General features: G+C 39.5%; 1 protein-coding gene across 1 annotated transcript in view; it reads right to left on the minus strand.

Moving 5' to 3' along the window:
* The window catches only part of TLE4 (TLE family member 4, transcriptional corepressor), a 133,689-nt gene that overhangs the window by 37,097 nt on the left and 79,896 nt on the right, over nt 1-16,696 (minus strand). The window contains exons 6-7 of the mRNA XM_085312255.1: nt 12,311-12,515; nt 11,886-11,902 (exon numbers count right to left, since the gene is read on the minus strand). Of these exons, the coding sequence (XP_085168381.1) occupies nt 11,886-11,902; nt 12,311-12,515 (222 nt within the window). The remainder of the gene's footprint in view (nt 1-11,885; nt 11,903-12,310; nt 12,516-16,696) is intronic.

Here is a 16,696-nt window from a genome sequence, read left to right on the forward strand (position 1 = left end):
ATGGCTGTGCTGCCATTGAGAGAGACCTGGAGAGGCCGGAGAGCTGGGCAGAGAGGAACCTCCTGAGGTTCAACAAGGGCAAGTGCAGAGTCTTGCACCTAGGGAGGAATTACCCTGGGCACAAGCAGAAGCTGGTGGCTGACCTGCTGGAGAGCAGCTCTGCAGAGAAGGAMCYKGGRRKKSYKGKKGRWKRMMARKTKRMCMWKRRGSMRSMAWKKKSCCYTKKKGSCMRGRARGSCMAWKGKYYYCYKGGGTGCRTTRGGAAGAGTGTTGCCAGCAGGTGGAGGGAGGTGATCCTGCCCCTCTCCTCAGCCCTGGGGAGGCCTCATCTCGAGTMCTGTGTCCAGTTSTGGGCTCCCCAGTMCAAGAGAGACWTGGAGCTACTGGAGGGAGTCYAGCATAGGGCTACAAAGATGATCCGAGGGCTGRAGCATCTGCCCTMTGAGGAACGGCTGCRAGAGCTGGGCCTSTTYAGCCTGGGGAAGAGAAGACTGAGGGGGATCTTATCAATGTGTACAAGTACCTGAAGGGAGGGTGTCAAGGGGAYRGGRACAAACTCTTTTCAGTTGTCCCATGTGACAGGACAAGAGGCAATGGGCAGAAATCGAAMCACAGGAAGTTCCGCCTGACCGTGAGGGRGRATTTCTTCCCTGTGAGAGTGACGGAGCACTGGAGCAGGTTGCCCAGAGAGGTTGCGGAGTCTCCTTCTGTGGAGATCTTCAAGGCCCACCTGGATGCAACCCTATCTAACATGCTGTAGGTGACCCTGCTGAGCAGGGAGGYTGGACTAGATGATCTCCAGAGGTTCCTTCCAACCTCACAGATTCTATGATTCCTCATCCCATGGAGCAGGAAGAAGGGTGGAAAATGGCATTTCCAGGTTTTGCCATTGCTGGAGACAACAGAGTCACCAGAAAATYTTCATGAAGCATGAAGGAGTCCTACAGAAGGCCTGCTAAACACTTAACTGCCTCCAAGCGCTCTGTGGTACGATATAAAGCTTTTAGGCTACACCTTGGTAGTAAGCATACAGTGCTTTTTATAAAAGCATTAAAGTGACCCTGGACAGTTTATATTTTGAAAGCTGGGTGCCTTTCCCACTCTAATGCCAGTTACGTATACTGACAGAGTACTTCGAATAATACCCTACTTCAAGGGAATGGCCTCTCTCTCAACAAAATTTATTTGTAATTGATTTTCAAGTGCTTATTTTCATATTAGTCAGATGCACAATTCCTCTTGCATTTTGCAGTATGGGACAGCAAAGTTCATTTACTAAATGATATTTGCAGGTCATTGTAAGAAACTACTTTCTTGAAGGAGGGAAGGAAAAGGTATGCGAAAATTTTTGCTTTCTCTAGCGCAAAAGATAATTGTAGCTYGATATTTTAAAAGAAACCTGAAATAGAGGTAGGATAGAAATATAACACCAACAGGCCTGAACCCAGCAAATGCACAGCTAAAAGAGACAAGAAATATAACCACCCAGTTGTAATTAGAGCAAGCCATTCACAATGATTTACTAATATTGGGCACTGTAACATCAAAAGACATGTGATGTTCATGTTATTTAGGTCAAAACTTCCTTTTTAATTGAATGCAAGTMATGATTTCTGTGTAGTCTGGTCACTTTGTTATGAAAATAAAAAGAGCAATAGACCAAGCAATGTGTTGCTGTAGCTAAGTTTTGTACTGTCTGCAGTCTGAGCGAGACTCTTACTATCAAGCCCTATGAACAACCATTCTTTTTTCTTTTTTTTCTTTTTTTTTTTGGTTGAAATTGCAAGCAAAAGACACCACTCTGGGCTCTTCTTCCATTGACTTGCGCTGCACTCATGCATCACACACCAGTCTGACAAAACAGGACACCGTCAATAAAACCCAGCTGCTAAATTGCTTTGACCTACCAAGATTAACATTGCAAAGAAAATACTTCCTATTCTGTTTCGAAAACATAGTGACTTGTAGTACTTCAATTTTGCTTCACTCTTTGGCCTTGCAGACATGCCACAACAGACAACTTAGCCTGTAAACAAAAAAAAAAAAAAAAAAGGAACAAACTGTATTGAAAATTTTCTCTTCTCCCTCCCCTCAGCCCCACTTACTCATAAGTGCACATTAAGGAAACTCCCTCAGCTGCATTCACTGCCTCTCAGGAGACAGAAAAACAGAGATACAGCTGTGCCTGTTAATACTCRTATGCAAACAAGTTGAGTTGACTGGCTGTAATACCTCACTTAAAAGCACCTCTTCTTTGATAAGCTTGTAGCTCAAAAAGAAGCGATAGAGAGAAATCTGTTGTTCTCTTAATGCAATTAGCAGATTAAAGCAGCATTTCACTTTCAATACTTCATTAAAATACTGATTGCATCCAGCATTAGCTGATTATATGACATACGCAGTGTTCCCCCTACAGTTCTCTCAGAGATACAGTGGAAAACGGCAGCACGGGCAAGCTGAGCTGTTTGCAAGTGAGCAGCTGGTATTGACATTAGGAGCCAAACACAAAACCTGCAGGAAAGGCTGCCCACAGGATGGAAGAGGTTGGCAGGGAGGTGAAGGGAAATCACAGACTAGRGACCACTGGATGCTAACTACCTCCATGCTGACATGTGGGGTGATTACTCAGGAAGATACCCTCCAGCACATCACTGCCTCTTACAGAAATCACTTCTCAAGTTTTAAATCTCTAAAATACTCTTTGGCCTTTTTTTGAGTCAGTTGTCGGTGCTGATTTTGGTTATATGTCTCTATTTTGCAGTTTCCCTGAGACAAACTAGCCCTCAATTTTTGTTCTCTTATATTCACTCTAATCCAATGAAAGTGAACCATAGGGGTGGTAAAGTCCAGTAAATTGCGGCATAAACACAAGTGATTATTTCAATTTTCTCCTCAGATTATTTTTTCATGGCAGACCAATAAACCCAATAATGCCTAGATTTACTAGAAAATTTTTTATTCATTTCCCAGCACAGCCAAAAGTAAGCTAATAACATCCCACCGAGAATGCTGTCAGGCTAAATCCCTCAACTGCTGAAAGCGCTGCCTGGATAAATCTCACTTCACTTTCCATTCTGCCAACCACTTAGGGCAGGGCCCAGGGGGACTCTCCAGCTTATCCCTCCTCACGCAATGTCACAAGCACAAGCCGGAGCGGCCCAATCAGTGCCAAGAAAAGAACAAACTAAAAAAGATTAATTCACAGATGTTCATGCATTTCACATACACTGTGCCCTATGGTCTGTTGCTAGGGCAACAGGAGACCACCAGTGTGCGCTTTATTGGCTTTATGAAGTGCGTCTCAGGGACTATAGTCCGAGAAATGCTGCATGATAATAGTGAGGCTTTTCAGAAGCCTTGTTTTGTGTTTATCCACATTTAACCCCCCGAGTATTATTAAGAGCATAACTATGCACATCTTATGCATCTCAAAAAAAAAAAAAAAAAGAAAAAGAAAAAAGAAAAGAAAAGTAGACAAAGCAGAGATAAGCAGGAGGTAGTATGGTCTTAGTTTCAAACTTAGAAATGTTGGAAAATATGTCCTAAGGATTGGTTCCTGAAAGGCCTCTGTTAAAGTTTTCACCTATGGGCTCTAAGTAATAAATGTTAGTTTTGTGTTTGAACAGTGCTCAGCACAACGACATTTGGGTCCAAAACTGATGCTCTGAAGTGCAAATGCAGCACAAATGATAAATTAGAATTACAAATTATTAACTGCAGACACAACATGTTTTCTCAGTAACTTCAAAAGAAAGGGAAAAGCGTAGACTTGCTAGCCACATTATAAAAAAAAATGTAATCTCATTTTGCATCCCAAACCATATCATTAGTAATCAAGCAAAGCATGAGCCTTTATCAAAATCCTTCTAAAGTTGCAATCCCTGTAAAAGAGAAGGAAAAATCCTTTTTTCAAGCATTCCGTGTTACAGTGTCAAGGACTACAACATAATCTATAAATTCACACAAACAAGCAGGAGCAATAAGCTGTCTCCGACCCTGCTGCTCCGCCTCCCCCGTCACTGATTTTCTGTCCTCGCCTTAATCCAACTTGTTCTCTCTCAACAGGCCTGCGACACTACAGCCCAAGTTGTGTTTTGTTTGGTTTCTTTTTCGCTTGTTGTTTTATCAGAGGAGGTAGGGAGATGGARGGTTGGGGGTTAAAATCACAAATGTCACAACTCTTAGAGCAGCAGCACATATCAACTGTTAATCCAAAAGAGAGCAGGAGAAAGCGAGGGCTGGCAAGAATAGATCAATAGACGAAACAGCTTACATTCAGATTCACAGGAGAAAGAACACGCAGAGACAATCATTTCCTGGGAAAAGCTAAAGCCTAATGAGAATTTACTCTGTCTCTTTTATTCAGACAACCAACCCTTTTGTGGCAGGGGCTTCCTGAGTGACAGGAACCCAGGGCCCCTTAATAGGATTTCCATATTATTTCCAACACCTGCCTAGAAGTTATTTGTTTACACTGAAGGAGGCAAGATTCTCAAATCAGACATCTGCTTCTGGTTCAGGCATATCTTAGGAAACCATCTAAAAAGAAGCTTTGTTGCTATGGAGATATTTTTATTTTTCTTTCCTTAGTTGGCTGAAAAACATTAGCCGTTTCCAATTTTTTGTTCTTCAAAAAGCCAAATGTCACTCAAGAAAACATAGAACTTTTCAAATTGCTTTGTAAAATAACTAATCGAGCTGCAGACATTTAATTAATTATTTGACTTAATTAGAACTGTACTGGAGAGAGGAGATAGGGTGCAACTTTCCTGCAAATTCCTCTCAATCGCTGATTCCTTCTGGCCGGCATACTTCCCTCAAAAACATGTTTAAAATTTTCTAATTCACAATGCACTTATCAGTGTCTCATAATAATTCATGAATCAGTCAGACCATTCACTTCCTCCAACTTCTAAAATCAACCTAAGAAACTGACAACACTCCAACGAGGATTATATTCTTTCCTAGTGTGGGGAAAAGGCACTAAAAGCAACTTAATACAAATATTAACCTACTGAAAGCTAATAAGCTTAGGATACCCAATGAATCCATTCATTTGCATTAAAATGAGGGATGATTCAAACTACTTTGAACTTAAATGCTTAAAAGACAATTTAAAATTAAAACAGTACTTGGTCTATACAGGGAAAAGATATACATCGCCAAGCCAAAAGAAATCTATAAAGCAGAAAAAAGTCACCCAGTTTGTGTCATGCTTTGGTAAAAGTTCATCAATATTACCTTATTTTCTCATTATTTAGACTAAAAGGTATTTAACTCAAACTGCAAGCATGTGTTTCAYTCCAGACACATTTGCTGTAAGTTGTTGCAAACCACGAATGCCAGCACCCAAGAGATGATTATAATTGCGCCCTTATATTATAATAASGGGAATACCAAGAAAGATAAGAAACAGATTCATTCCCTCCGCTAGCTCTTTTCTCACAGCTGTTACACTCCTGAAGACTTTGTCCTGGAGAAGACCTTTCCACCCACCTCCTCACCCCAGCAGACTTCCTCTTCCTACTCTACGAGTATGACTCTATAGAGTCATAGTACAGTGACTTATAAGTCATAAGCTTATATTATCAACTTCACCGCCTGTTGCCATGGAAATAATTAGACGTGACCGCTCAGGTTAGAAATTACAACCCATATAAGCGTTTGCCTCCTGGCTGAAGAGAGCATCTGGAGAGAGAATATTTGTGTTACTCTAAATCACAGAATGACAAAACAAAGTTTGATAGGGGGAAGCACTGTAGGAGTTTGCCAAAATGTGGGCATGCTGCTGAAGAAGAGTCACCCTGTGGTAACAGGCAAGGTTAGAGGCTAGTGTACAGCTATATATTGGAAAAGGAAAGTTATTGCGTAGGAGAGGTGAAGCCATTAAAAATGGCAGGAGCAGCTAATTCTTTGAAAATGAAGTACATGCTGTTACTTTCATAAGATACTCTACACAAAATTAAATTTTCCAGACAATCTCATTAAAAAGTCAAATGATATGACACCGAAGGAAAGAAAAAAAGAAATGTAAAGCTGAGGTTTAAGAAAAAATATGGGAAAAATGAAGTACCAGGGAGATATTTATCTAATGTTCAGTTCCATGYTTTAAAAATATGTTGAAAATAGACTTGAATGACTTGCTACACATCTAGCCAAGAAAAGATTATTATTAAAAAGAAAAGCTAAAAAAATCATGATAGATCAAGACAACAAACAGGACCCTGCTAATTAGTATTTGTTCTGCTTCCATAGACAGTTACTGGACAAGACTGCAACAAGCAAGCACGTCTCATCCAGTCACATCATTAATCCACTCACATTCACCACCTGAGGACCAGCTATGCCTCAAAGATATTTACTTATCTGTTCCACAAACAAACAATTACAACACATTTTCTGGAATTAAGGCACCTGTTATATTCTGTACAGTTTACATGCCCTGAGGCAGATATCAGTTAATACTGAACAAATTACTGAATTGCAAGCCAGCAGAAGATATTCATTATATTTTGATAACGCTACTCCTAAAACACCCACGATGATCTAAACACAACTCTTGTGGAGCATAGTTCAAACAAGCTCAACTTAAAACCACCACTACAGAAAGCTAAATACATACACTGCGTTGTTTTTTGTATGGAGATATACGCAACCACAATCTGTGATGTGAATGTGAGGCATTTTAATTTTAACAGATGCATGAAGTGATCTTCAATTGAGTGCTATTAATGTAGCATAATAATAAAATGATCAGAAATAAATTTTCTTTGGATGTGTAACAGATAACTATGTTTCTTTAACTTATTAAATACACACTGGTTGTAGTAATATTTGGACAGAGACCCATGCCATCAGAGGAAGTCTCACTTCAAAGAAATATGACTATTCTGACAATATCTACAGCAGTATATCACATCAGTTTACATAGTGTTCCTCTAAAAGCAGAAAGAATGAAGTCACAGCAATATAATTACATTTGGTAATACCAAAAGTACAACAATATATTTTGGACTTTTTGATTTTAGACTATTTTGTTCTTTTCAGAGTCCTTATACTTGTAAAACTTAAAAAAAGAAAAGTATCAAATTATAACTGTGAGAGTGAGCATCTTACTCTTACTTACATACTAATGAACACAGACTTACACATTCAGTAGTGGCTAACAACTCAACAAGCTAAACTGAGACAGGCTCAGATTTTAGCAAGCACTGGAGAACCTGCCAACAGAAATTTAAATGGAACACAGAAATCACACTAGTCCACTTTCTCTGTATTTGCCACATCTATATAACTATTGCTGTTCACACAGATTAAAGCAAAAGTATCTTACTGCTAAATGCACTTGAATTTGTCCTGACAGACTCTTCTTAGTTCATTAACATGCTGGTCAGAAATTCCACTMAAATGTGCATGTATACAGCTGATGTATCAGTATCAGAAGCAAATTTATCCTTTCTACTGAACCTTATTTTACAGAGGAGTCTCAAAGAGGTTATTTTATTACTGCAATGAGACTGCAGCTTTTAATTATGGGCTCTTACTGCTGCGGAAACAGTAACCCCCAACACCCAACACGAAGAGTCTCCACTGTGCTGAAACACCATACAACAGACACATACTGTCCCAAATAATTCATGATTTAAGTGAAAAAAAAAAGGGGTGATGCGCCAAAGAGTATAACGAACAGCAGAACTAGTTTAACAACAGAAGTGGAAAAAAGTTACACGAGTTCAACCTTCTGTACAAGGCACTGATTCAAAGGACTGAAATTTTTGAAAACACTCCAAGAGCTTCATTGGCTATCTCTGACTGACCCATAACTCAAGTAGCATCAGAGTGGATGGGATCCCTTACTCCAACTGTCATTGTAGACAGCAAGGTCACAGGAGGAAACTGCTAGTGCTAAACTACTTTCTGCCAGATTATAACTGTTTCTACAAAATGCTTCCTTCGTTTCTCCACAGTATAACTTTTTTTTTTGCAGAAACGACTTTGCTAGGGATCAGAGAAACTTTTGTCGAACTTGCCCCAGAGAGGGTAGGAGAGGACTAGGGCTGGGACAAACAACACATCTCTTAGACAAGTAAGTCTTACAAGAGGCGGAAAAATCCTTGTGTGGCATGGTTTGCAAGTAAGAATCCAAGGCAGAACAAACTTAAACAAAAAAATTATTTTTACTGCTTATGAAAAAGGGGTCACACAGTCTTTTGTGAAATTCCGCGGTTAGCTGCAGAACTCTTTGTCTGTCTGTCTAAACACACTGTATGCCCTCAGAGCCCTTAAGACGCWTTCAGAAAAGCCTTCATTTTTGTCACCCCTTCCCTTCCTTTGTCCTGTATGCTGCCTTACTAGCTGTACAACAAGCAGTGCTGTGACCCAGTTTACAGGGCGTAGAGTTTTCCCACACTTCAAACTTTGCAAAGGATTCTGAGGAATGAACCCAATACAAAAATCTAAAAGCTCCCCAAGCAGCTTCCCTCCACAGACCCTGCTGTGCTGACATTGATCTATTATTTAGGAGTAGCTTCTGGACATCTCATGGTATCAGGAAGGTCCCTCTTTGGTTTCAGCAGTGAACTGCTCACTCCAGAGAGGTGTCTGGAAGAAATTGAGCCCAGTTTGTTTTATCAGGCAGAAAATGTTGCATTTAGAAGGGCAGTATAAACTGCAGTAAGACTGTGCCTGAAGAATTGGCTTTTGATGTCAGCCTGTCTTACTTTGTTGCTCCAGCCACTGCTCTTGGCTTCAGTGCTCAGCAGTGACACAAATGAATTTTCCACCACACTCCCTGAAGAGTCTGTAAAATCGTGCACACAAGAAGTGTTACACAGCCCTTCCCGTCATCCACACTCCCTGTTCTTCTGAAGGGACTAATCTCGTATCACTGGTCTCCCTGCTCAGGTGAAACCTAAAGTTGCCAGTGCTGGTGAATCAGCTGTTGCCTACATCCCCAGCCAAAACTAAAAGGAGGGGCAAGAAAAGCATAATTAGAGACACCAAGTTTAATGAAGAAATCTACCTGACAGGTGAAAAGCACTAGAATTAGTGGCAAGAGGTTTCCAAAATAAGGGAAACAGAACACTTCAACTGAACTTTCTTTGCACCAGTGAGTGGGGTACCATAATTACCCAAACCCTACAGTAAAGCCTAAATTCACACTTCACAAGCTATTTTAAAATCTGCCCTGCTTAATAATCTGTTTCAGCAGGAAAACACTTTAAAGTGTCTCTCACAATTAAACCCAGCCACAACCTTGTATAAATCAAAATTCTGCTACCATATCAAAATGTTACACTGGGACTATATAATGTTGCCCATATCCTCATTACATGCTACACTAATTAATACCAGCAGATTCAGAATTTTCTGCACATTAGAGGCTTTTAGAGGAGCTATAAAAAATTTCAGGCACCATTAATTTAAATTTGTATTGAAATTTCCTTTTGACAGATGGCCAAAAATTACTTATTATTTAGAGTACCAGAGCTGTATGTTTGCACATTAGAAAAGAGAAAAATTAAAAGCAAGAAGGAAATTTATGTCACATTCATTACCTGTTAAATGTTAAGGAGCATTATCCTGCATGAATAAATTATTTCATACAAGCACACACACTCCAGCTGCTGGCAACTGGCACGCTCTGGCTGACAAAAACCATCTCAAGTCACACAGCAGACAATCATAAAAAGCCTCTCTTAACCAGGAGCCACTTAAGGGAGGACAAATCGATAGAACAAGCAACTAACTGCTACTCTGGGCATCACTGAAAACATTCAAGGAAATTAGCAAACTATTTCACCTTGCAAAGCTGGTTGCAAGCCCCATATGCTGACACATAATCCAACTCACAGCCTGAACACCAAACAAGACAAACATCTATTTATAGTCATCATTACCMTTTCAAAATAGATTGGTACAAAGTAGTCACACCTTCCTCTTAGCCCTCAAAGCTGCAGGCATAATTGTGCATTTGAGTCATTCTAAATAACTGCAGATTAATTAAACAAAATCAACCTTTTTGGTGTAAATATTCGCTGTAATACGCATGCCAGTATAAATACCTCAACATCTCACAAATTTAACAGGAACAGGACTAACATATTTTCTATGAAAACAGTGATTAGTATACCCTATATATTAATAGCTCTCTTCATTCACTTTATTGAGTGAAAAAGTTTGTGGTTTCAGCTGTACAGGTATGCAGACTCACTAAGGAAACCAAGTACTCTCATATTCTCAAATTTAGAGATCTGCCCTACCTTTATTGACTTTTTTGGGTGTGGGGGTGAGAAAAATCTACTGATCTATTTGTCCATGGTAAACAGTGGATAGTCTAAGAACATCATCATTAAGTTGTGCACAATTTGCATAAAAAAAGAATCCTAGTGGCAAGCTCTTGTGACAAAGACATTGAAGTGAAAACTGATGTACTGTTGTCTTATATCTGCCGATAGACAGCTTCAGTGCCTTTGCAGCTCACAGTAAAAACTGACAGTTCCTGTCAGCTCCTGGTTGTTATGCAGAGCCATGTGGGTAACAGTAAAACTGACAACAATCAGCTCAATTTCATTCTGCTGGGACCCAGCAAAGTTGCCGATGGCAGAACAGACATGCTGTGCAAGGGTACAGGACACATCCCCACCTGGAGCTGCCAGGAAAGCAAAGGAATACCCCATCACATCAAAGTCTACACAGTGGTAGACTAGTGGTAGAACTTTACCTGGTTGAGGTAAAGTCAAACCCTGTGCAGCATGCTCCTGCCCAATTTACCTTGGACATACACATGACATCTTCCTGCCAACTAGTAATCTTGTCAAAGACACATAAGATTTTGTTTAATTTACACCTTTTCTGCCATTTGGCCAACCCCAAGTATGAATTACTTATTTCTAGAAAATACCATTGAAAAGTTGAAAAACTGGTTCCAAGTGTTCAGTCATTTGGGCACATATGTGTTACTCTTTGTGAAATAAGCATCTCTCATTTCTTACTCATCATTGTATGATCCATTCAAGCTCTGATCCTTAAATCAGAAATATGTAGGTAACTGTGTAACTGGCAACAACTGGGTCTGCTGTAACTTGGCAAACTGCCAGCAGCAGCTAGGAAGGCAGAGTGAACTAGTAGAGGGTAGTGAGAAGATGCGCTTCCACTTGCAGTATTAAAACCACTGGAGCCTCTATGAGACTTCAATAGCTCTCAAGTATGGACCAGCTCCCAGCCACCCATGCTGAACCACAGCAGTATGTATCACAGAATGCTCAAAATTATACAAGCCACAGTTATATATTTTATCTCTTTATAAACATTACCATTTACAGGATGGGGCACATACGGACACTACACAGTCATTTAGTATTTGGAAATTAACTTTTGGGAGTGGAATACAAGAGCCTTAACGTGATTGCTGTCTTCTGTGGACTAGAGAGTAACAGCCCTTTCCTCTCCCACTGAGCTAACTACTTCTAAAAAAAAAAGTGGATAGGACGCCCTTCTTGCGAGTGACTGATCTTGTAATATCTGCATTAAGAGTATATTATTAGTATGTATTAGAACTACAGTTTTAAGGTCTTTGAAGTTGTAAAACTATTCTTTCTATTTCATAACCTGAGATAAGCACACCTTTCCTCCCCATGCATAGGAACAAGCAAGAGTCAGTCTAGGAGCAAAGATGTTATCACTGGATAGCAAGTTGAGCAATCCTGGTTATGCTACAAACAGACACATTCTAAATGCATTACATAGTCTTCATTTATGCTAAACAACACAAGTCACAATCCAGTTTCAGTTTGTGACATTCTCCACAATTCTACTTCATACTTAAATAAAATGTACTGTGTGCCTCTTAAGTTCCTCCTTCCACCTATAAAATGGAGTCCTACCTTGATGGAGTCTCTGTCTGCAAGTACAACAGCCACAACAGGCGAGAAAGGGAGAAGGAAGCAGTGCCGGCAGCAGCAAGGGATGGGAGATGGTGACAGAGAGAAAGGGAAAAGTACTAGTTAGTTTACATAAAATTATACACTTATCTTACTTGGAAGAAAGAATCTTGATGTCTGTTAAATAATAAATTGCACAGATGTTAACTTTTCTGTGCAGTTAATAATTAATACTGTACAGCCAAATTTATAAAACCTGATCTCTACCATTTGAATGCACTTTCCAACTACAATTGGGTAATAAATACTGAAGCAATTAGCTAGGAGTTTCTGTGAACACTTTTTTTTCCTAAGAGGTGTTTTTAAGACAAGAAAAAGAGAAGCAAAGAAAAATGAACAAAGCCATGCACGTATCTGGCACTGCCTACCTCTTTGGTGATCATTTTCATGGTGCTTCTTTTCATCTTTAATTGGCAGGTGGGATTGCCCGCCCAGTGCACTAGATAGCGCCAGAAGGCCAGCGCTGCTGCCAATGGGTGGGATGGTTGGAGGCTGCAAGCCCGATGGATGTGGGGTGAGAGGCACAGGAAGACCATGTCCATGCGACAAATGCTGAGCTTGGAGTTGCTGCTGCTGTGAAAAATGAAACGCAGATATTGAATTTGCTCAGGGAACTAGTTTGTCCAATTGATCATGTACATCAGATGTAATTGATCAGATCAATCCAGACACCTGACTGATCCAAGCAGATGCAAGGTCACACTAATATCCTGGCATTTTTAAAATGTCCACAATATAATCTGTGAATCTCACACCGAATCAAACAGCAAAAAAATATCAGAGACTGAAGTAATTTTCCTGTTCTGGTGAAATTCTTCTGACAGAACTATTAGATTTTATTCTTCCTGGCAGAAACACACCACGTACCTGTCTAATCAAAACATATGTAACTATAAGAGCAGTTATATAATGCAAAAAAAAAGCTGAGATTTGAGAAAATTAGTGTTAAACACTTCTCCCAGCGCTACTGCACAGCATGTAGTGAGAGTTAATTTGAAAGAGAAAACCTGAATTAACAATCCAGAAAAGGAAACTGGTTACAGCCACCGTTTTAAGCCCTTTAAGTGTCCTCAGTGGTACTTGAGCAAATTACTAAAGAAAATCTAATGTAGCAAAGCTTGGGTCCTCCTGTAGGCTTGCTCAATAATGCTGAAATAATTGGGCACTCTGTGCACGTTTAGTGATGCTCGAATGAAAAGCTAGAGGCCTGCCCTTGTACTCTTCTCTAGCTGCTGACTCTGTGTTGTGACAGGTTTATTTGAGTGGGACCGTGATGCATGCACCAGTAACTGCGCTGACAAGAGTTTAAAGTCATTTTTACCAGTACACTGGCAACACATAGAGAAAGCCCTTGAGAGGTTCGAATTGGAGTGCTTGACCTCAACCAAGCCTGCATCAAGCTCTGTGCTATACTAACCATTGTGGGATAGATTGTTTGTTTGTTGCCATTAAATGGGAAGGCAGGAAAAAAAGGAAAAAAAAAAAGGAGCAGATAAAGTTATATGTATCCCAAGGAAGATCTCTTCAGGTCTAAGGCTTGTCCACTAATGATCCAACTAACTGCTGTACATATAGTTACTAGATTTGAAAGTTGCTTTCAGTTTTTAAGTTGTCACTTCTCAGGAATCATGGTAAACCAAACCAAAAGTCTTCTAGGATTTTACTCTTCCCTGCATGTCTTCATAAAGGGCTTTGGAGAAGGAAGAAATAAAAACTTGTTTTACATAAAAACATTTTATTTTAAACTTCTAATTGTGGAAACTTAACTCTTATTTTTATTTGTTTTTCAAATGAATCCAAATTTATTTCTCACATCAYATCCTAGCTCCTTAACCAAGAAATAATATGCCATTCACTTGGTTTTCTCCTCCTCTCTCTAGGACTAATTTCTATTCAAAGGTGAGTTGAAAGTAAAAGAACGCAAGTCATACGCAGTTCATGCAAAACATTACATGCAATCTCTCAGTATCTTCCCTTGAAAATATAGATCCTTCTTTTACTCTTCAAAATACAGTCCACGCTATTGAATTCAAATGCCAGTGTCAAGTAGATGTCATCGAACTCAGCCCACAGTTGAGGAAAGGAGGGGAACACAAGGCGGGGGCGGGGGGTGGGGGGATAAAGGAAAAGAAGAAAAATACAGCAGAACAGAAACAAGACTCCTCCGGGTGGAAAAAGAACCAATCCTTTCGCTGCTTGTAAGCCTATGTTATCCTAGTAGTTTCCTCTTTTTTGGCAGAATGTATCAAATATATTTTGTTTGTTTGATACTTTTATGGAAGGATGCTTCACTGCTCAGAATTTAAAATTAACTAGAACAAAATGGAACAAGAGTCAACTGTGTATTGTTTAGYTTCAGGAGCTTAATGGGGCTGCCTTATGGCCACAGAATAAGCTGGCATGGGGGATTTGCAGAGAGAGCAAGTTAGGTGACATGGAGGAGAAAAATACAGAAGATGGAATAAGAGAAGAAAAGAAACAGACAAAACATTCTGTGTTTTGGAGTCTCAATTTTCATTTTAAATAAGGAATTTCCAGCTCCCATCTGCRAATGCACTATAAACCAAAGCAAGAAGATGCCTGCCTGAATCTGCCAGTTGCAAGAGCCTGAGAATATTAGCAGTGACAAATTGCTCCCCTTGTTAATTATATCACCAGTGATCCAAGGATGCAAGATAAGGGACACTCATGGCACTGTACTGCACAAGCTACACAAATCTGCCCACTGATCTACACAATTCGCCTTATTTGACCTCTTCTATGGATACAGGATGTTTTGCAAAGAGCTCTTAAAGAAAAAAAAATAAAAAGCTGCATCACTAACGCAATCCCAGTTTGACTGCGATGTGTTGGGAGTTTCTCTACATAGCTTGCAGAGCCTCTGCAGCTCTTTTACTAACTTTGATGTACCAAAGTTAACATTTTCCAGAAACAATATGGATGCTAAGAGCACTGCATGTGATGACACCTAGGGCTGACCTCATAGCTTGAGATCACCCATAATATCATGTTTGATCCAAACCCTGGCCAAGAACTGATGTACTTTCCCTGCAAGCTGAAATGCCAAACACTGAAAATAAGTAGAGGAAAAAAAACAAAGCAATAAAATAAAATAAATAAAAAAAAGAACAGAACATAAACACACAGCACTTTTGCTATGGAAAAACATATGCACAAACTTTTATGACTAGATCAGGCTCTTCTATGCAAGGTGTTGGGAACTTGAAATCTGGAAAGAACATGGTCCCCACTGCCATGAAATTGTCATTCACTAGAATGGCAGAAATTTGGCTTGATACAGTCACACAGACACAGTCTGGTATGAAAACTAAATTGCTACAAATCTAAATAGCATACAAAATTCCATTACTGCTGAAGATGCCTGTACATAAAACCACAAAGAGATGGGGACAAACTGATGGGACTCCTGCAAGTCGTTTGTTTTGTTAGAGTGGAATGAGACTAGAAGTTTAAAGAGGAGGATTGTGAATGACGACTGCACTGGTGCAAGAAAGGACCATAACCTTCTCTAACATGATGCACAACGTCATATGGCAGAAGTGAGATACTGGTCCAAAATCAGAAATGAAAGCAATCCAAATGAAATACTGGGCAGACTTGCCCTCAGAGTACAACCCATGGTGGGGAGAAAGCTGGCAGTAATCATCAGAAAAGAGAGAGGGRAAAAAAAAAGRAAAAAAGTAGCATAGTCACATAATTAAGCTTTGTTTGCTAAAACATGTATTCAAGAAGGCAGAGACAGAAAGCAACAGCCCATCTCTAACTGCCATTTCCAGACCTCTGAAATCCATCATTCAAATTCCCACAATATTCACAGCTTGGTTTTGCTTTTTCACTGCCTAGATATGTCATTGGCGAGTATCAGCTTGCAGGGTGACTTGTACACAGACGCTTGATCACAGAGAAAGTTAGAAAAATATGGGGTACTATCTTATCCACTGGGCATCCGGTTAGTGCTACAAAGTGCTAGAAAACGCAGTACCCTCTATAGTTCTCAAAATGCCAGAGATACAGAGCAGTAAGACAGCTGGTTTTACACTGTCAATTTCTCTCCCCAAACAGAAATACCCTACTACGGAAGAAAGTTTGCATTCATTTCTCCCTATACAATGAACTTAGGAGATCATAAAATCCAGTATAATTTAAAAACTTKCAAGGAGAGTCTAAAGAGAGCTAATTGAGCAACTATGAAATTTTCTGATTTTACTGTAGTGCTTTTTCCTTTTCCTCCCCCACTCCATTTTTAATGCATTATCCTTACTTGTGTCATTTCTGAACTTATAGCATGTGGTTAACTTTAGACAACCCTAGCATATGCATATATTTAGACAATTCTAGCTTAAAGTCAAGCATGCATTTGATTGCAGGATCAGTGCATGACTTGTGAAGGCAGTACACCAGGCTTTACTATGCTATAAAAAAACTATTTAAAAACAGCAACAGTTAGCTACCTAAAAATATATTCTACATATTCTACACAATGATATTGGATTGCAGTGTTTTTGAGAAATGTCTAAGATGCAAAAATATAAAAGCAAGCAAAATCTCAGGAATCTGAAAGAAGCCAAAAAAATTAAATATTTATTTTTGTAGTAAGTTTATATATATTTTTTTAACATCAGCACAGTATCAAAACTGAAGTAAGATTTCAAAACCTTATCAACACATATATCAAATAAGAGATAACATCTGTTTGCTAGTAATCTGTTCTTTTAGTTTTCTCAGTACTCTTC

The sequence above is a fragment of the Rhea americana genome, unplaced genomic scaffold (assembly GCF_003343005.1).
Source record: "Rhea americana isolate MKP2758 unplaced genomic scaffold, rheAme1 scaffold_11, whole genome shotgun sequence".
NCBI classification, from domain to species: domain Eukaryota; kingdom Metazoa; phylum Chordata; class Aves; order Rheiformes; family Rheidae; genus Rhea; species Rhea americana.